This window comes from Oncorhynchus tshawytscha, linkage group LG22 (genome assembly GCF_018296145.1).
Source record: "Oncorhynchus tshawytscha isolate Ot180627B linkage group LG22, Otsh_v2.0, whole genome shotgun sequence".
In the NCBI taxonomy this organism is placed as follows: Eukaryota; Metazoa; Chordata; class Actinopteri; order Salmoniformes; family Salmonidae; genus Oncorhynchus; species Oncorhynchus tshawytscha.
Window position 1 is genome coordinate 29,190,723 of NC_056450.1, and position 20,869 is coordinate 29,211,591.

Below are 20,869 nucleotides of genomic sequence, written 5' to 3' on the forward strand. Positions count from 1 at the left end.
GCAAATGCAGTGTGAGTACAAAGATAACTGAGTTATTGTTCTTTTTACCCGAGTTCTCTTTAAAGGGGACTGAGATCGGTTATTTTGTTTTGGACTATATGTGAAAACACCCAAAGTTATGCAGCCTCTCTCCATATTTTTTATTATTGCTAACATTATTGTTTTTAGTTTTGCGTAAGCTAGTTATTATGCAATTCATGACAAACAAAGGGATGCTCGAAACTCTGACACATCGTGGGCGTTGCCAGTTATGGGCGTTACCTGTAATGTATCGTCGTGACTACGCGGTCTCATGGGAATGAGAGTTTCCAAAAATGCCAGTGAGCTGATGGTGCTGGGGAAGAAGGAGGTGACACCGCGCACCTAGCCTACTTCCTCAACTTATCCAGGAGTAGCAGACTCTCTAGCTCCACACACTTATGGGAAGTCTACCAAAGTAGTGCCTGAAACAGGTGGATTCTCCCTCGCACAGCTACACACAACATATTGTTTTTTTTTGTTCTGAGAAGGACCGGAATCACCACAAAATGAATTCGCTCTCAGCTTGGTTTTGGAGTGAGAGTTTCTGGCTTCCACCGAATGTTACTTGGGCGGAACTCGAGCACCCACCACCAGGAGAGGAGTACCCCAGAGCTGACCAGCTACTCTCATGCTTACCGCTTGCTTTTGGCGTGTTGGCTGTCAGGGTGTTATTTGAGAGGTAGGCTATGTAACAAAGTAACGTGTATTGACTTGTCTTTGTAAACAAAAGATTTCCGTATTTGATATGTGTCAAAGATTTAGCGGTATAAACCAAGACCAAGTCCTTGGCTAAACTGATTGTGTGTGTAGTGTGTGTGTGTTTGTGTGCGCGCGTTTAGTAAGTGCCAGTCAGAGGAACTAATTAGCGAACTGCCCTTGGGCCATGATAGGCCTATAAGGAGGCATTGTTTTCTGATGATAGGTCCCCAACACTACTCTAGTCTATATCATTTAGACTATTGACACAAACACTATTGTGGATAATATTATTACTATGCTACTGTGTGTAGGCCAAAAGTAGGCTACGAATAGCCATTGAGTATACGTTTGGATCATAGGTGTCTTGTTTAACCTGAAGGGTAGCCTAATTTAGGGGGAAAAAATTGTGCCACTGGTGTGAGAGAAACAGTAACCCTTCTGGCTTCATTGACCTGTGTCATATTAAACGCCAGAGTCACTTAGTAACCAGGCTTTGAGTAATCTCTGTAACCAATAAATACAATCTCGCGAGTAATTTGGTCAGCTGCACTGATGCTAATCTTTGTAGAGGGACGAAGTTCACGCAAATTGACTGCTGCAAGTGACATGGCCATTGGATTATATTGTGTGCATCTCTAACGTCTAAAATGTCTCTTCTCTCTGTGTCCTTTTCTTTCAAAGTCCTTATCTTTGTGTCCCTTTTGACTGTTGATGTGAAATAAGCAACGGAACTGGTAAAAGTCAACAGTCGATGTGTCTATCCATATTTGTATTTTATTTAACCTTGATTTAACTAGGCAAGTGAGTTAATTACAAATTCATAGGAACAGTGGGTTAACTGCCTTGTTCAGGGGCAGAAACATAGATGTTTACCTTGTCAGCTGGGGGATTCAATCTAGCAACCTTTTGGTTACTGGCCCAAAGCTCTAACCACTAGGCTACCTACTGCCCCACCTGCTTTCTATTAATTATCCATATGTTTTCAGATTATTGTAAATGAGGTTGAAGGATTGGGAAAAACAAGATTATTGATGATATGCACTACTGGTGTTCTCTTCTGTGTACCGCAGTAGAATTGGATGCTGGCAGTCTGCTTATCCAAATAGGTAATTTGAATTCTCTGCATAGCAAGGCCTCTCCTGAACAGATGCTTTCTGAAATGTTAGCTGGGCATATGTTTAGGCCTAGGTAGTACATTGGATTGTGTGATAGGAAGGAAGTGAATGTTGTTTGAATGGGTCAAAGAGGCAGTACACTGAGGTCGGGGAGGTCTTGTGATAGACCTCAGTTTGCTGGTTAGTGTCTGTCTCAGTCTCAGCTAGGAGCTTTCTCCTCCTGACCCACCGCCCTCTCACATGACAGCTCATCAGCCTCCTCTGTTTAGAGTTAGTGCTACATTCCTCCTCATACTCTCCCTCTGACTGTCTGTTTTCCTCCACATCCCTTTCTCATTCTAACTGCTTTTCTCTTACACACACACACCCACTGCACATAAAGTACATTTGTGGGTAAACTGTGAAGGTGCCGTGTCTGTTTGTGGAATAGGCCCGTGGTGAAAGCCATGATCTTCTCTGCTGACGTTTCTGGAGAACTGCTGGTACTACAGAGCCAACCCTGTGTCCATGTTTAATATGTCTCTCTCTCTCTGGTGCTGTGTGTGTGTTTAGGCTAGTAGCCAAGCCCTGTGCCAACATACTTCAGATTCAGGCTGGAGAGAGCCGACGAGCCCAGCCCAACGCTGTCCTGGAGAGGGTGTTTACATCCACAACGGTACTTAAAGCATTGGTCTCATATACTGCTGCTGGGTGGGCAAATGCAGCATTGTGACCTGAAATGTTTCTTATGTTATTGCTCACGATGTAAAAGCAATTCACCACATGTAAATTAACGGGATGTTCTGTAAATGCAAGTGGATTAGTGGAAATGATAAAAATCCAACCTATCGTAGATGTATTCCACGCTGGTGAACTTGATTTTTACTTGCTACTCGGGAAAGTGTGATCAGAATTTGTTGGTTACTGTCCAAAGCCAATTAGCTCTGTTAGATGCCAGTCTGTTTTGTCTGTAGCCAACTTTCCTTTGACTTGTTTAGCAGGGCAGCAATGTAGTGTTTTTGACTCTAACGCAGTGTCTCTGTGTCTCCTGCGCCTTTTCCTCAGAGTCCAGAATCGCGGCGGGTCGAGGGGCTCTCTAAGCAGCTGGACTGGGATGTGCGGAAAGTCCAGAGATGGTTCCGACTCCGGAGGAACCAGGACAAGCCCAGTACACTCACAAAGTTCTGCGAGAGCATGTAGGTTCTGAATCAATCTTAATCTTAATCAATCTAGATGCACTAGCTTCAGCATTGCTGTTCTGTTTCTTTATGTTTCCTTTGCTGTTTGTTTTGCATCATAGGTGGAGGTTGACATTTTATACCGGTATATTTACCTATGCAATTCGCTATCTGTGGGTGGTGAGTTGAATTGACTTCTACTGCACTACACTAAATAACTTTAATATAATTCAAACACACTTTAAATTGAGCCCTTTTAAAAGTGTTGTTACTTTAGGAAAGAAAGTAACAATAAGAATAACATGCTGACTATGCAGATCGCTTTCAAGAGGAAGTCCTATTGATAAGCATTGTTATCCTCTTTGATTATCTTTGACATGTGCATGTCCTCCTCTAGTCTCCTTGGATGTGGGACACACGGCAATGCTGGTACAACTACCCATTTCAGGTGAAGGATCTACATACCAAGTACCTATATACTATGATCATTCATCTAAATAGTCAACAGATGAAGATTCAATTCCTAACCCTAGGGGTTGTTCATGTTCTCAATATGGCCCACTTTTGCTAAGGATTACCGTGTTATTGTTCTTCCTTGCTCCACAGACACTGAGTCCTGGCCAGTACAACTACTATGTAGCGGAGCTGGCCTTCTACTGGTCCCTCATGTTCTCCCAGTTTACAGACATCAAAAGGAAGGTGAGCCAGGTGACTGGTTTGGAGGGGCACGGTGGGTGGACTTGTAGTGGGGTAGGTGGACATTGAGACTGCAGCTATTGTGCTCCCCTCTCTCAAAAACACTAATCCTACCACCACTTCAGTCAGTGGCTTTCATTCATGCTAATTGGCCAATCTATTGTAGCTGGTATGCAAGCCATTTAAATCCACTTGATTTTCTGGAAAGTCTTTGGTCGTTTAGCAAGAACTGTTACCAGTATGTCCTGTTTTCGTTACTTCATTTCAGAGACACTTTTGCCTCACTATAGGTTAGCAAGGTAATTATTGTTTTGTATTAAAGGCCTACGATACTGTGTGAACTCTGATGAACAGGTTAGACGCAGCAGTGAGTTTCTATAGAGGCATAGTTTGGGACAGGAGTTTATGTATGAAGCACTAGCCCAGAGTCCAATCCTACTGAGAGTAGACCTAATCCATTGTCACATGGGTGCTGCTGGAAGAGGTAGAATTACATTAGCACTGTACTGTTCTCTGGTAGTGGGTCAAGGGGAAAGGAAGATTTTTTATTTGTATCACTTAGCAAGTTTTGCATGTTGTAAAGTTTTCCAATACTCTTATGTTTGACCCTAGCATCTTTGTACATCATTACAAATGCAAAGATCCTTAAGCAGGAGCAATGAAGACCAACACATTGCAAAATCATATAAGTCGTTTCAAGTTAAATATACTCAGTACATGCGATCTAGTTTAATATATAACTAAAAGTATCTGGTGAAGTTTCTAGGAGATCATTAATCATGTGTGGAAGAATTCTCATTGCCAAGCAGATGCAGCCTTTTTAAAAGCTGGTGACGACATTGTGTCAGGTCAATGAACTTGTTGGGATGGTTTAATAGACCAGGTTGTTGTGACCTTGGTTTCACTCACTCAGTAATTCTATGTGTTTTATTGGAATGAAATGGCATGTGTGTAAATATTTTCCCCTCCCCCTCTCTCCCCCCTTGTCTACCTCTATCTATCCCTCTATTTCTTTGTTTACCTTTGTCCTCTGACAGGATTTCCTCATCATGTTTGTCCATCACCTGGCCACCATAACTCTCATCACCTTCTCCTACTGTAACAACATGCTGCGAATAGGCACTATGGTCATGTGTGTCCATGATGCCTCCGACATCGTGCTGGAGGTAGATAAAATGTCAAGTGCCTATACCAGAGCCATGTATTTAGAGAGTTGGCCAATGCGGTTTCTGCATTTTGATGTACTTACATGACACTTCAACATTCTGTGGCAGCCATGTTAGCTCCTCATTAACATTGCATGGGGAATATTTAAACAATGCTATGTAACTGAATGTCTAGAATTAGAACAATATTCAAAAAGGTATTTTCTTTTCTAAATATTTGGCTTTGGCCTATGCTATACTGTATGTGTAGAGCTGTCTTTTTACGGGCTGAGGTGGTTCCACACACAACTGAAATATTATTTATGGTCTGTGGGTGTGAGAGTACGGGGTTTCACCCTGGCGTGTGTTTACTCTGTGTTTGAACAGCTGTATGCACTACTGCTGCACTTAGTTCATACCTGTTTAACTGGAATCTGACTGTTTAACATGTCTGTTTACCAAGGTGCAGCGAGAGGTGTCATTGAAGGAGAATTAAACATGTTTGCTGGTTTGCTATCTGTACTCATGTGTCTTCATTTCCTTCCCCCCCAAGTTGGCCAAGTTGGCCAATTATGCAAAGTACCAGCGGATTTGTGACACCGGCTTTGTAGTATTCAGCATCGTCTTCTTCATCACGCGACTTGTCATCTATCCCTTTTGGTAAGGGGGGGTACATATTGAATTATGCAACAAGGCACAGAGCTGCGTTATCTAACTCCAGCCATTCTGTCCTCAGCACTATAGGATAGATGTATAATTAATTTGATTTCTACAAAAGGATTTGGCTCTTTGGCGTCTCCTTGTGACTGTGCCCTGGTAACGCGTGTGCTTGGTTGTGTGTGTTGAAGGATCATATACAGTGTGCTGGTGGAGAGCTGGGAGATTGTCGGTCCGTACAGGTCCTGGTGGCTGTTGAACGGCCTGCTTCTGGTCCTGCAGTCTCTTCATGTCTTCTGGTTCTACCTCATCGCTAGAATCGCCATCAAAGCCATATTCAAGGGCAAGGTGTGTTTAACTTTACTCCGTCTGAATAATAGTGAACCTATGGTAGCAACAGTGATAGTTTGTGTAATATGCTAACGTTGTAGACCTAAAAAAAAATAAACATTGCCAATATCGAAACGTTTGTCCTTTTACACAGACCACCTGTTTAGGTTTAGGGAGGAAAAACAGTAATACGTAGATCTGATTCCTTTGCAGACTATTCATTGTTACTGAGCACAAACTCTGTCCCTTTTTAAAAGGTGGCGAAGGATGACCGCAGTGACATCGAGAGCAGCTCAGAAGAGGAGACTGACACCAATGTCAAGAGCAGGAACAAGTCACATCCCAACGGTAGCGAGCAATCACCAAAAAAAGAGAACGGGACCAATGGCTTCGCCAAAGGTGGAACAAAAGACCACTGAACACAGGGAGAGGTGATTATGAACTGGACATGGAGGTCTCTGAAATGGGTCCCCTCTGCTGTGTGCCACTTAAATGGGTCCCAGCTCTGTTTAACTGAACTTCAACTCTTCTTTCACTTTCAGAAAAACAAACCCTCTCAGGACTGGTGTGGGTTGTGAAGACGATGATAAAATTGACAATGTTTGCTGCCTTGAGGACCTCCTATTTATCACTGTGTGTTTCTTTGTATCAAGTTTACAACATTGCCTTTGCTTATAGTAGAAATAGGGGAGGAAAGTTTTCATAAAGTTACCGGTCAAATACTGCTTCTTCATTTCTACAATGTCGTTTTGATAACTCACTTTTTTTACTTGGAGAGAGCTTTATAGATGAAACCGGTGATATTTTAATGGTTGTAAGAGATTGTGTGCCTTACTGAATATGCTGCCTCCCCTCATCTGAGGGGAAAAAATAAAGTAGAAATTATCTGTATTTTTCTCATTAAAAACCTTTATTTGAACCACATCATTAGTTAACATCTTTTGACAACCAAAACTTTAGCAATGGCACTCAAGTAACCTCATGAATGTGTTCACTATCAGACACCGTTCAGCCCATGGCTGTTTGAAGCCCATTGTCATGTAACTCTATTCTAATAGAAAGAATGGAGGGATCAAACAAATACTGTCAATGGATTGGTTTTTATTTAGCCTTCTCAGGCTAAAGTAGTCAAGTTTTTTTTGGTGGTGACATTTTTCAAAGGTCATTTGTTTAGTATTTGATTTTTGCACACTGGTCCATCATCTCAAACATGTCTTCACTGAAGTCGTTATACTGCAGACTGAAAGAGACGAAGGCAAATGTCAGAAGAACCCTTACACTTTTCACATGACAAATTGTGATAGCACAAATTTCACAACAGCAGTAGGGATTACGAAACAACGTGTCTTTAACGTGTGGTACAGAGGAGATTGTGAAAGGAGCTATAGGAGGTCGGGCTCATTGTAATGGCTGGAATGGATTTCTTTGGAGCGTATCGAACACATCAAACATGGAAACCACATGTTTGACTAACATTTATTGCAGCCATTACAATGAGCCTGTCCTAAAGCTCCACCCACTAGCCTCTGGTGTGGTCCTATCAAAATAAATCGCACTGAACACTAAAACATGAATACTATTGTATAGAGAACCATCAATACTACTACAATGTATCGGTGGAGTCCACCACTACTTGGCTCACTCACTTCATCTTCTGCATGGTGCGACTATCCTGCATGACTTGGACCAGGGCTGGGACTGAGGTGTCAGTCAGATGGTTGTTCTTCAGGACCAGGCTCTTCAGGGAGCCACTGGCCCTCACCGCCACACTCAGGTCTCCAACACAGGCATCTGTCAGCTGGATCATCTCAACACTGTAACACACACCATTATCTAAGTTTTGCCAAGGACTTAAGCCTTGGTATATACCTCTAAATCTTTGATGTGACATATGAGGATTCAAGTGTTACACTGATCCGCAGCAAAGCAAAACCGGTCTGGCGACACACACTGTCTGTTCACTTACTCCAGGTGCTCCAGACTGCACCGTTTGTCTCCCAGTGCGACCCAGAGGTGTTTGGCTCCTTCGTCTCCTATTTTGTTCAGGCCCACAGACAGTGTTCTCAGTCCAGAGGTCCCACTGCTCAGCAAAATGCCCAACTCCTTGAAGACCAGGGGAGTCAACTCACAGCGGACCAAGCTGCAACAGAAAACCCTAATTGGTTCTGATACAAAGGCATGAATTGTCTCGTTTCCAAGGGGGTCCCCAGACTACAACAGATAATACACAATACATAAGTATTCTGTGGACTGTAGTACCGCAGTTTCTCCAGTGGGTGTCCAGGCTTGTTGAGGGCCTTACACAGCTGCAGTGCCCCCTCCTGGCCCAATGCATTCACAGACAGATCCAGCTCAGACAGCCTACAGCCTTCTGACTGCAAGGCCTCAGCCACACCAGCACAACACGCAGCTGTCAACTCATTATCAAACAATCTGGCAAGGGATAGAGCAGAGAGGGAATCAGGAGAGATACTCCATGTCATATCACACATCTCCAAATCTGAGCAATGTGTTGTTTTTTATTTGTCCTAGAGACTTGAGTGAGATATTATAACTATATTAACAGCATCGGTTATCTATCTGGTCCTTACATCAGGCTTTGCAGTTGGCAGCAGGGATATTGGAGTGCCTTGGCCAGCCAATCCACCCCCTGGTCGGTGAGGCAGTTCTGTGCCAGGTTCAGTATTCTCAGCTCTGATTGGCCAACGCACAGTGCAGTTGACAAGGCCTCCATGGACCCCCCCGTCAACTCACACCTCGGTAACCTTCACAAAGTCAACTAATTACAGGCTAATAATGATATTTGAACTGTCAATCATAGATGTATTCTTCTTCCAAAATGATACCAATACAATATCTTTGCTAGAGTACATACTGAAGCTCCTGCAGTTTGCAGTGAGGGCTTCCCAGTGCATGGCTCAGCTTCCTGAGCCCCTGGTCATGGAAAGGATTCCCCCTCAGCTCCAACACGCGGAGATGTGATTTCTCTGAGGTCAGGACAGCCACCAGGTCCCCACAGCAAGCCTCTGTTAACCCGCACACTGGAAGTCTACAGAAACCAATCATCATCCATTTAGATACAACAAACAGACCAAGTGACTTCACTATTATGTAATTCAATAGCATGCGCCAAATGCCAATACAACCCTGTTATAAGGCAATTATAATAGTGTTATAATTAAGTTTATGGTGTCATATGTTTTAAATGCTTTATATTCCGTGTATGAGTAGTATGGGACCTCGTCTTCAATAACCTATTGAAGTTGAGAACATTTTGAAATCGTAATTTACTGTAACACTGCCATCAATATTAGATTGTGCATTACATTTGAATGGCATGATGCAAACACTGTAAATGTCATATTCTGTGAAGTAAGATGGAACTCACTTTAATGTTTGTATGTTGCAGTCCCCAAGTCCTGTGCAAAGAACTTTGAAGCCTGTGTCACCCATGGGGTTGTAGGACATATCCAGCTCTGTGGTCCTTCCCTGGCTGAAGGCCGAGGCCAGATGAGCGAGAGCCCCAGCACTAAGAGAGCTCTGAACCAGGCTGTGGACAAAACAGATGAAAAGATGTGCGTGTGTATGCAGCTCTGGTGATGCTTTAAAGGGAAAATACGCAGTTGAAACAATAACAAAACAGCCACCCCACCAGTTTTGGGAAAAAGCTGAGTAATGGAGCTGGAGAAATGATCAAATTCATAGACAGGGCTATGGATACAAGGACTGACCATCCATGATATCAAAATTATAGTTTTAACCATGTTGAGGCTAGTGTTTGTTTCCAATTGTTGTTTACGAACATGGGAGTAAAATAAGCTTTTATTTGGGGTTCTGATGGGGTAAGACAGTTGTACTAAAATCATGAGGCATTTATATTCTTCCAAGAATCAACGGGTATATATCATTAACTTATAAGTCCTAAAATAAATGTAGCAACTGCTAATTTCCCCTTTAAAGTACTGTTAAAATTGTACAAAATTTAACATTTTTGTTAGGTAAATGTTTTGGAATTAATTTATACAATGTAACCTACATACAATGCATACAGTAAATCATACTGTAATATGTCTCTTTCCACTATCTGAAAAGGAACAGTAATTACACACTATCTGAAAAGGAACAGTAATTACAGATCATTTGTTCGCGACAGAAAATCAAATCATATTTTAATTGTCACATGTTTTATTTGTTTAACCTTTATTTAACTAGGGAAGTCAGTTAAGAACAAATTCTTATTTACAATGACGGCCTACCCCGGATGACGTTGGGCCAATTGTGCGCCGCCCTATGGGACTCCCAATCACAGCCGGTTGTGGTTTCTTTGCAGCAATTCGACCATAAAGGTCTGATTCAAAACCTATTTCCCCTCAGGAGACTGAAAAGAGTTGGCATGGGTCCTCAGATCTTCAAAAGATTTTATAGCTGCACCATCGAGAGCATCCTGACAGGTTGCATCACTGCCTGGTATGGCAACTGCTCGGCCTCTGACCGCAAGATACTACAGAGGGTAGTGCGTATGGCCCAGTAAATCACCGGGGACAAGCTTCCTGCCATGCAGGACCTTTATACCAGGCGGTGTCAGAGGAAGGTCCTAAAAATCGTCAAAGACTCCAGCCACCCTAGTCATAGACTGTTCTCTCTGCTACTGCACGGCAAGCAATACCGGAGTCCAAGAGTCTTCTCAACAGCTTTTACCCCCAAGCCATAAGACTCCTGAACAACTAATCAAATGGCTACCCAGACTATTTGCACCCCCCCATGCTGCTACTACTCTCTGTTATTATCTATGCATAGCCACTTTAACATCCCTACCTGCATGTACATAATTTTCTCAATTACCTTGACACCGGTGCCCCCGCACATTGACTCTGTACCGGTACCCCCTGTATTGACTCTGTACCGGTACCCCCTGTATTGAGCCCTGCTATTGTTATTCACTGCTGCTCTTCATTATTTGTTTTTTTAATCGCTTACTTTTTTCTTAATTTTTATTTTTTAGGTATTTTCTTAGAACTTCATCATTGGTTAAGAGCTTTAAAATATATATATATTATATATATATATATTTTACCTTTATTTAAGTCAGTTAAGAACACATTCTTATTTTCAATGACGGCCTAGGAACAGTGGGTTAACTGCCTGTTCAGGGGCAGAATGACAGATTTGTACCTTGTCAGCTCAGGGGTTTGAACTTGTAACCTTCCGGTTACTAGTCCAATGCTCTAAGTAAGAATTTCACTGTAAGATCTATACCTGTTGTATTTGGCGCATGTGACAAATAACATTTGATTTGATTCACGCAGTCTCCTCTGAACAGTTGATGTTGAGATGTGTCTGTTACTTGAACTCCGTGATGCATTTATTTGGGCTGCAATCTGAGGTGTAGTTAACTCTAATGAACGTATCCTCTGCAGCAGAGGTAACTCTGGGTCTTCCTTTCCTGTGGCGGTCCTCATGAGAGACAGTTTCATCATAGAGCTTGATGGTTTTTGCAACTGCTTGATGGTTCTTGAAATGTACAGATTGACTGACCTTCACATCTTAAAGTAATGATGTAATATGATTAAAGTAATATGGACGTTTTTTTACCAAATAGGGCCATCTTCTGTATACCACCCTACCTTGTCACAACACAACTGATTGGCTCAAAAGCATTAAGGAAAGAAATTCCTCATATTAACTCTTAACAAGGCACACCTGTTAATTGAAATGCATTCCATTCCACCATGAAGCTGGTTGAGATCATTTTGATTTATTTTACCATTACTTGACTAGGCAAGTCAGTTAAGAACAAATTCTTATTTTACAATGACCCCAGCCAAACCCTCCCCTAACCCAGACAATGCTGAGTCCCTGAGGGATTCCCAATCATGGCCGGTTGTGATACAGCCTGGGATCGAACCAGGGTCTGTAGTGATACCTCTAGAACTAACATGCAGTGCCTTAGACTGCTGTGCCACTCGGGAGCCCCTACATGCACCGAATACAACAGGTGTAGTAGACCTTACAGTGAAATGCTTACTTACAAGCCCTTAATATAAGCCCAACAATGCAGTTAAGAAAAAAATACGTGTTAAGTAAAAAAAAGTAAAATAAAAGTAACAAATAATTACAGAGCAGTAGTAAAATAACAATAGCGAGGCTATATACAGGGGGTACCGGTACAGAGTCAATGTGTGGGGGCACTGGTTAATCAAGGTAATTGAGGTAATATGTACATGTAGGTAGAGTTAAAGTGACTATGCATTGATAATAAACAGAGTAGCAACAGCGTAAAAGAGAGAGGGGGGGGGATGCGAATAGTTTGGGTAGCCATTTGATTAGCTGTTCAGGAGTCTTATGGCTTGGGGGTAGAAGCTGTTAAGAAGTCTTTTGGACCTAGACTTAGCACTTAACGCATGCCCTGCGGTAGCAGCGAGAGCAGTCTATGACTAGGGTGGTTGGAGTCTTTGACAATTTTTAGGGCCTTCCTCTGACATCGCCTGGTGTAGAAGTCCTGGAAGGCGGGAAGTTTGGCCCCAGTGATGTACTGGGCCGTACGCACTACCCTCTGTAGTGTCTTGCGGTCGGAGGCCAAGCTGTTGCCATACCAGGCAGTAATATGTATAGCTGTAGAATAGTAGTATTGCGATCCACACTTATAAACCAGGGTCGTTACAGTAGATACATAATTTGTTTGATTATTTGTATGTACAGTGCCTTGCGAAAGTATTCGGCCCCCTTGAACTTTGCAAACTTTTGACACATTTCAGGCTTCAAACATAAAGATATAAAACTGTATTTTTTTGTGAAGAATCAACAACAAGTGGGACACAATCATGAAGTGGAACGACATTTATTGGATATTTCAAACTTTTTTAACAAATCAAAAACTGAAAAATTGGGCGTGCAAAATTATTCAGCCCCTTTACTTTCAGTGCAGCAAACTCTCTCCAGAAGTTCAGTGAGGATCTCTGAATGATCCAATGTTGACCTAAATGACTAATGATGATAAATACAATCCACCTGTGTGTAATCAAGTCTCCGTATAAATGCACCTGCACTGTGATAGTCTCAGAGGTCCGTTAAAAGCGCAGAGAGCATCATGAAGAACAAGGAACACACCAGGCAGGTCCGAGATACTGTTGTGAAGAAGTTTAAAGCCGGATTTGGATACAAAAAGATTTCCCAAGCTTTAAACATCCCAAGGAGCACTGTGCAAGCGATAATATTGAAATGGAAGGAGTATCAGACCACTGCAAATCTACCAAGACCTGGCCGTCCCTCTAAACTTTCAGCTCATACAAGGAGAAGACTGATCAGAGATGCAGTCAAGAGGCCCATGATCACTCTGGATGAACTGCAGAGATCTACAGCTGAGGTGGGAGACTCTGTCCATAGGACAACAATCAGTCATATATTGCACAAATCTGGCCTTTATGGAAGAGTGGCAAGAAGAAAGCCATTTCTTAAAGATATCCATAAAAAGTGTTGTTTAAAGTTTGCCACAAGCCACCTGGGAGACACACCAAACATGTGGAAGAAGGTGCTCTGGTCAGATGAAACCAAAATTGAACTTTTTGGCAACAATGCAAAACGTTATGTTTGGCGTAAAAGCAACACAGCTCATCACCCTGAACACACCATCCCCACTGTCAAACATGGTGGTGGCATCATCATGGTTTGGGCCTGCTTTTCTTCAGCAGGGACAGGGAAGATGGTTAAAATTGATGGGAAGATGGATGGAGCCAAATACAGGACCATTCTGGAAGAAAACCTGATGGAGTCTGCAAAAGACCTGAGACTGATTTGTCTTCCAACAAGACAATGATCCAAAACATAAAGCAAAATCTACAATGGAATGGTTCAAAAACAAACATATCCTGGTGTTAGAATGGCCAAGTCAAAGTCCAGACCTGAATCCAATCGAGAATCTGTGGAAAGAACTGAAAACTGCTGTTCACAAATGCTCTCCATCCAACCTCACTGAGCTCGAGCTGTTTTGCAAGGAGGAATGGGAAAACATTTCAGTCTCTCGATGTGCAAAACTGATAGAGACATACCCCAAGCGACTTACAGCTGTAATCGCAGCAAAAGGTGGCGCTACAAAGTATTAACTTAAGGGGGCTGAATAATTTTGCACGCCCAATTTTTCAGTTTTTGATTTGTTAAAATAGTTTGAAATATCCAATAAATGTCATTCCACTTCATGATTGTGTCCCACTTGTTGTTGATTCTTCACAAAAAAATACAGTTTTATATCTTTATGTTTGAAGCCTGAAATGTGGCAAAAGGTCGCAAAGTTCAAGGGGGCCGAATACTTTCGCAAGGCACTGTATGTATGTGGTCCCACAGTGGTAGGATTGGAAAAACATGCTTTAGGTTTCTGTTTTACTTTCTAGTTGCAGACGAGAGGTATTGATTGCCACTGTACCATATAATTTACCAAACTAAATTGGGTCACACTTACTAGCAGCAAAATACTAGACAACAAATCACATTGATTTTCTGTTTCCTCAATTACTCACATTATTTTATGAGAGAGACGTATGGCAGGAACCAAAAGGTTGGCTTTTTCCTCAGTTAAATCCTTGCTGCTGTACAGATTCAGCTGATCCCATTCCCCCAGACATGTCACTATGTAGCTGAGAGACACACAGTCATGTACACCCAGAACTCCATAGCTGATGCCACGGGCAGACGGAATGATGATCTCCTTCACCAGCTTCTCATTCTGACGTTGATGGAGCAGATGAAAGTAATGGAGGTGTCTGTCTGTGTGATAGCTCTCCAGTGCCTTCCGAGAGGTGCTTTTAAACCAGCTGCTGAAGTCCATGATGTGGTCAGTGTTGAACTCTCCCAGTTCAGATTCCAGAGGCTTCCTCTGAGAGGGCTCACAAAGCCCTGCCAGGTAAAGGTCGAGAAACTCTACACAACCCTCATGGTTCTCCAACATCTCTTCCACACTCACTGCTTCTGACTCGTCTAAGTAGAAGGATGCAGCCAAGAAAAACTCTTGGATCTTCTGGGTGTGGAAGGAGAAAATGCAGTTGTCCGATTCCAGATCACCATCAACGTGCAGGAAATCTTTCAGTGATGTTGGAGTTGTTAGGAACTGTTGTACATCAGTGGAGGCCATTTCTTCTTTGGAGCAGGTTGAATCCGGGCCAAGACAGCAATGGGAAGCCATTCTACCCAGGGAGGTCACCAGGTCTCTGGCATTGGTCGTGTCCAATGACAGTGCCCGAATAAGGTGGACGGTGATATAAACAAACACCTGGGTTAGTGTCTCAGGAAGAATCTCTCCAGCCTCCATTAGAGACTTGTAAATGGAACAAGTCGTCCAGCAGAATCTAGGAGAGGTGCAGAAATCATAGAACCCCATTGTCCTTTCTATGTTCTCAAACGCTTGACTGGCTACAATTGGATCAGAGAAGAACCTTTCACAATAGGCCTTCCTCTGGGGTTTCAGAAACCCCAACAGCTCCAAGCGGTAGCCGTCTAGAGACTCAAGACTGGCTGCGGTAGGCCTTGAGGTCAGCAGTATGGCTGCCCCTTTCAGCAGAGTTCCATGCACCAGGCTGGCCACTAGCATAGAGACTGAGGCTGGCTGCTGAGGGTCCGAGCAGAGGGCCAGGGATGTGGGGGGTTCCAGGCTGTGCTGGTACTGATCCAGCCCATCAAACAGAAACAGCAGAGACTTTGGATTCTGCAGGACTAGAGCCAGGGACTCAGGGGAAAGGTGACTGTAGCACTGAAGCAGCAATGCCTGCAGAGACAGCACCCCTTTATGGGCATTCAGATCCCTGAACGTGAAATGGAAGACACAGGAAAAGTGCTGGAGATGTTTGCCAGTGGCCCAGTCCACTACTAGCTTCTCCAGGGCAGTGGTTCTGCCAACTCCAGCTGGACCAACCACTATAACAGGTTTTGGCTGGTGTCTATCTTCAGGCAATGCAATTAGAATGGCATGTTGAAATGACTGTGGTTTCTCTTGCATCTGTTTTTCTGACACATCAGGATCAGTAGTCATGAGCGGAATGTAATTGTTATCATGCACAACTTTATTTGGCAACTGGCCTCCAAGAAGGGTTGATGTGTCCTCTGACTTCTGCTTTCTATGGGCCAGCAGTGCTTCCTTGTGCAACGTGTGGACAGCTGTCGAGAGAAAACAGCAGTTTGAAAAAAGGAACGTTGAGAAACAGAGGGACATTGTTAGGTGACGCCAGCACATGCACGCGCATCAACGCAAAGTCGGCACACACATATTGGAGCACAAAGTAAACACAGACGCACAGGCATGCGAAAACAAGCATGCAAATACATTTTTCACTATAAGGTAAACCATATTGCAGTTTACAGTTTTTCTAGGCTGTTGCACCTGGTTTTAATGTCTATGGATTTCACAAAGTAGCCAACATTTACATGAAAATCAAATTGTTATGGGGCGGCGTACACTTACTTTGAAAACAATCCTTTGATGTCGCCATAATGTATCTATAATTCCCGCTGGTGTCCTGTGCTTTCGTTCGTTCTGAACAATAGGCAATAAAATGCTTGGCAGAGGATTGAAACAGTATGTTTTAGCAAATGAATAAAAACTAATCGCAGCCGATTGTGTATCTGTGCAACTGTACAATATGTTCCGGGTGGCAGCTAGAATAGAGGATGAAAAAGAAGGAAGTGATATGTGCAATATCCTTTATGGACAAGATTCAACAACTCCTTTTTGGGAACGACTTATTCCAATGAACATGCGGGAACACCTAACGACAGCAGGGTCGACTAGTTTCAGCCTTCATATACTGTGATTGGTTTCAGCCAGCCAATACTATAGAGCAAGGGTATTCAAACGGGGGTCCGAGGACCCCTAGAGGTACTGCAGGTGGTCCGCGAAAATATGTTGACATTTTTTTATTTCAATGTTTTTATGAATGTAGCAACCACATAATTAATTAATGAATTATGAATAACATACATACAGTAGAAAATAGGAAAATATATTATTTCTAATGACTATTTATCAACACTCAGTATCTGACATACACTTTGAAAGAATACCCTCGAGTAGGATACTGCTGTGCTGGTGAGGAATGTGGTCCCGGTTCCAGGAATGGACATAAAGTCCAATATGGCTGCCAACGCAATGCCATATATTGACATGTGTATATGATGTCCAAATTCAGTAGCTCTACTCTCATTGGTCCTAACAATTTGTAAAATAAATATGTGCATGTAGCTGCCGACACCAGCCATCAAGACATCATAGATGAGATCAATGGATCATCAGAAATGGGTACAGAGAGATAGTTAGATATATAGCTACCACAAACAGAACAATGAGCCAGATATTTCACTGGATGTATAAATGTGAAGCATCCGGTTGGCGGTTCCACTCAGTTGCGGTCGGTGCCGTTTAAGATTTTTTATTTTTTTATAAGCGTTATTTGTATTTCTATTACAGCATATTGGATGACTACCATGCATATTCCATTCACCCAGCTCAATGTAACATCGATAGATTTAGGCTACTACATGATCCTCAAATTTTCCCTATACCCATCAGCTTGCTACATCAGGTTGCTACAACCTAGCCTATTAATCAGTCCCTCCAGGATTCTGCGATCTTATAATTCAATGCAAAATCAACCAATCAGGGCATATTATGCTAGAGCCCTCAATTTTGACCAATACAATGAACAGAAATCAATATAATTTGCCAACTAAAATAACTGCTAACGATCGTGCAAAACAATTTCCATTTTTTTGGAAACTAGAGAAAGTCGACAATACACAGAAAAGCATATGAGAATGTCAGAACAGTGCCCACAGCAGCGGCAGATCGCCATGACTGAAGTGGTAGCAGGGAAGACTGTGGCAAGCGCTGAAAGAATCAAGGTGAGTGGCGTTTTACTCAAATTTTTACTCCGCTAACCTTGGCTTTATTAGGGTGGTCGGCACTCTGCTCTCCCCAGTCTGTCTATGGAGAGCGCTGCTCAAAGCACTGAGTGGAATTTGTCAGCATTGCGGTTTTTAACTCTCTGTAAAACTTAATACAGGAACGGGAGGTGCATCTTGTGTTGATATCAAGCCCCAAACCTGATGGAGAGGAGTGGTGTATGTGACTGAATGTGTGAGTGGATTATGACAAAAATTGTTTTTGTATTATGTATTCTGCTTAAAACCATCCTAAAACTGAGCACATATTACTTTATTTATTGCTTTATAGGAAATTAATGTGAGAAAAAAACATCGCAAAATGTATTGTAGAATTTCAGAAAGCTGCCGCAAAATCAAGCATTTTTGGCCGCAGAAATCACAAAAAAACACCCTTGATAAAGATGAGCAAAAAAGACTGTGTAAATTAAATTGTGCAAATACTGAGCTAATGTTGTATGCTCAAAAATTTGGGGAAATTCTATTATTTTATATTAATACAATTACTTAGAGAAAAATATTTTGTCTAACAAGGCACCCCTGTTTTCAATACCTTTCGATATTTTGATGTGTGCTTGGGGTTATTTTGTTGCTGGAAGATCCACTTGCGGCCAAGAGTCAGCCTCCTGACGGAGGCAACCAGGTTTTTGGCAAAAATGTCCTTGTGCTGGGTAAAGTTCATGACGCCGTTGAACCATCTTTCTCAAGGGTGCCAATCATTTTGTGTCTGACTGTACAGTGTCGCAACCTGGTCTCAGAGAATTTTGTATAATTCTGTAAGTAAATCCGAGACATCATTTAGTATGATATGTTAAGTTGGTATGGTATGTATTTTTTGTGAATGTCCATCACTCATTTCGTATGATATGTTACGAATTACAATTCGTATTATATGTTACGAACTTGCAAAACACACACTATGTTTCAGAATTTGCCAAATGAATGTACACTATGTTATGAATTTGAAAAACGTATGATATGTTCCGAATTTTAGCTAGTTATACTAGGGTTAAGTTTAGGAGTTAGGTTAAAGGGTTAAGGTTAGCAAAAATGGTTAACATTAGGGTTAGCTAGAATGGTTAAGGTTAGGGTTAGCTAGCATGCTAAGTAGTTGCAAAGTAGCTCAATAGTAGTAAGTAGTTGAAAAGTTGCTAATTAGCTAAAATGTTAAAGTTGTCCTTGATGAGATTTGAACTTACAACCTTTAGGTTGCTAGAAGTTCACATTATATGCCCACCTATCTACCCCGACCAACCACCCTTCTTTTGTTTTGGCCATAAGTTACCATCTGTCTTATGTAATCATACCAAACATAACATATAATACTAATTGGAGCGTCCCGGATTTACAATTACTATGTTACGTCTAGTTTATGAGACCAGGCTGGCTGTCGTGGTGGGGCAGCATGCATCACGTGTCTCCAGGACCCTGTGGGCTGAACCCTTACTCAATGCTATTGAAGCCCTATGCTCCAAGGGGCTAAAAGAAAAGTAAGTCATATGTCACCACCAACCAATATATGACTTTACAAATCTCAATCTTATTGAAATTACAGCTTGAATACTCAGTGTCTTTTTTTCCCTTAATGGCCACCATACACACTCAGATTGTAAAACTGATGAACAAAGCATTTGACACAATGGTTGTGTAAATATTTTGTGCCAAACAACTGTTGTGTTAACTGCGTTTTACAACCTAGGCGTGTGTGTGGGAAATGTGTTTGTTTTTCAGGTTGAAGTTGCCCTCCATCCAGCCCTCCTCAAGAGTAAAAGCAAGGAGAATGATATCAAATCTGAGTCTGGAGAAACCTTAGCGGTTTAGACCGTCGGGCCAGTAACTGAAAGGTTCTTGGTTTGAATCCCCAAGCCGATTAGGTGAAAAATCTGTCCTTGGGCCCTTGAGCAAGGCACTTAACCCTAATTGCTCCTGTAAGTCACTCTAGATAACAGTGTCTGCTAAATTGCTAAAATGTAAAATGTGAAGTGTGTGTGTGTATTTACAAGCGTATTATTCCAATATGATCCTATGAACAAATCTGAAGTCCGATGTATCTTCTACATAAAAAAATGTATTTCATCAATAGGACCATGGGAAGGGTGGGTCCCCATAAATCATGTTATAAACTGATTGACCTCATAAACCATATATACAAGTATGTGTCTGTGTGTGTGAACAGTTCATATACTGTATGAAAAAATACCTGATTAAATTAAACCAATTTTACGAAAGTAAGACTGTTGAATCCCTGATAGTTAAAATAGCATGAGAAAATATATTGTTCCTTCATAGATGATTGCTTTGTGAGTCTTTTTTTTTTTTTTTGGTGTCTCTATATTTTCAGAAAGGGGGACATTGGCAAATTGAATAAATAAGGCCTGACAAAATACTAAATCTATCCTGTTTACCAAGGACCTCCTCCAGTATTGCTGTCATCACCACAGCAGCTAGATAACTGCCGATGCAAGACTGCAAGCCGAACATACTGCAAGCCAAACATGTTGAAGAGCAGGTTTATTCATAGAGTCCACAGTCATTATGTGATTCCCTAATGGATTGCAGTGAAAACCTGACTGATATAGGACACTTTCATCCAAAGGTGAATGACTCCTCGTAATGTATAGCATGTGTCAAATAAGTCAAATTCTCCAAACATGTTTAATCCATCATGTGACACCTGTCCTTAATCCCATCACATAAAGGCTGGGAAAACAATGAACACAATATACTTTTGGTTGTAAACCATAAATATGAATCCCTGTTGATCCATCCTCTTCTGATCTAATGAAATGGATTTAGGATCTTCTATGTATGTCATGGAGGACAGAAACATGCAGCTGTGCCCCTCACTGAAGACCATTACTGAATTGGGGGAAGGTCAGATATTGTGGTAGTACACACATTATTCACAGGTTAGGGTTAGGCATTATATTCCATGTCAGACTCTTCAATGCCAGTTTTCTCAACATCTTAGACCCCAAACGTTGTTAATGAACTCTTTTTAAGCTCATGAGTTTCATTATTTTGATAGAGGGCTGAAAGCCACAGCTTAATGGGTTACAACTGAGAATTTCTCACTAGATATGGCCTCTTACACAGATCACAGGTTAGGTGTGAAATTCCATGTTAGTCT

General features: G+C 42.0%; 2 protein-coding genes and 1 long non-coding RNA gene across 3 annotated transcripts; 2 read left to right on the top strand and 1 right to left on the bottom strand.

The window, feature by feature from the left end:
• Positions 1-303: 303 nt before the first annotated feature.
• LOC112222283 (ceramide synthase 5) lies at positions 304-6,251 on the top strand. Its single transcript, XM_024385032.2, has 10 exons — positions 304-700; positions 2,388-2,490; positions 2,880-3,010; positions 3,115-3,172; positions 3,390-3,440; positions 3,599-3,691; positions 4,726-4,854; positions 5,387-5,493; positions 5,682-5,838; positions 6,078-6,251. Exons 1-10 carry the CDS (start codon positions 528-530, stop codon positions 6,237-6,239), a joined length of 1,164 nt encoding a protein of 387 aa, XP_024240800.1. The 5' UTR covers positions 304-527; the 3' UTR covers positions 6,240-6,251.
• A 456-nt stretch (positions 6,252-6,707) lies between these two features.
• On the bottom strand, positions 6,708-16,566 carry si:ch73-233m11.2 (NACHT, LRR and PYD domains-containing protein 3). The gene is made up of 9 exons (XM_024385027.2): positions 16,265-16,566; positions 14,331-15,960; positions 9,209-9,370; positions 8,696-8,869; positions 8,412-8,585; positions 8,080-8,253; positions 7,787-7,960; positions 7,467-7,634; positions 6,708-7,060 (listed from the first exon to the last, which is right to left on the bottom strand). Exons 1-9 carry the CDS (start codon positions 16,290-16,292, stop codon positions 6,991-6,993), a joined length of 2,754 nt encoding a protein of 917 aa, XP_024240795.1. The 5' UTR covers positions 16,293-16,566; the 3' UTR covers positions 6,708-6,990.
• Positions 16,567-17,366: 800 nt separating this feature from the next.
• On the top strand, positions 17,367-19,971 carry LOC112221467. The gene is made up of 4 exons (XR_002949038.2): positions 17,367-17,700; positions 17,862-17,935; positions 19,109-19,229; positions 19,471-19,971. It is a non-coding gene; the product is annotated as an uncharacterized LOC112221467 (long non-coding RNA).
• Positions 19,972-20,869: the final 898 nt, after the last annotated feature.

Bases quoted from the DNA above. Each gene is read 5' to 3' on its own strand.
- LOC112222283 (XM_024385032.2), top strand. From the start codon at position 528: ATGAATTCGCTCTCAGCTTGGTTTTGGAGTGAGAGTTTCTGGCTTCCA. The intron at 3,173-3,389 runs GTGAGTTGAATT...GTCCTCCTCTAG, and splicing joins CAATTCGCTATCTGTGGGTG to TCTCCTTGGATGTGGGACAC. The intron at 5,494-5,681 runs GTAAGGGGGGGT...TGTGTGTTGAAG, and splicing joins CTTGTCATCTATCCCTTTTG to GATCATATACAGTGTGCTGG.
- si:ch73-233m11.2 (XM_024385027.2), bottom strand. From the start codon at position 16,292: ATGGCGACATCAAAGGATTGTTTTCAAA. The intron at 8,870-9,208 runs GTGAGTTCCATC...TGGTTTCTGTAG, and splicing joins TGCAACATACAAACATTAAA to ACTTCCAGTGTGCGGGTTAA. The intron at 7,635-7,786 runs GTAAGTGAACAG...TGTGTGTTACAG, and splicing joins TGCAGTCTGGAGCACCTGGA to TGTTGAGATGATCCAGCTGA.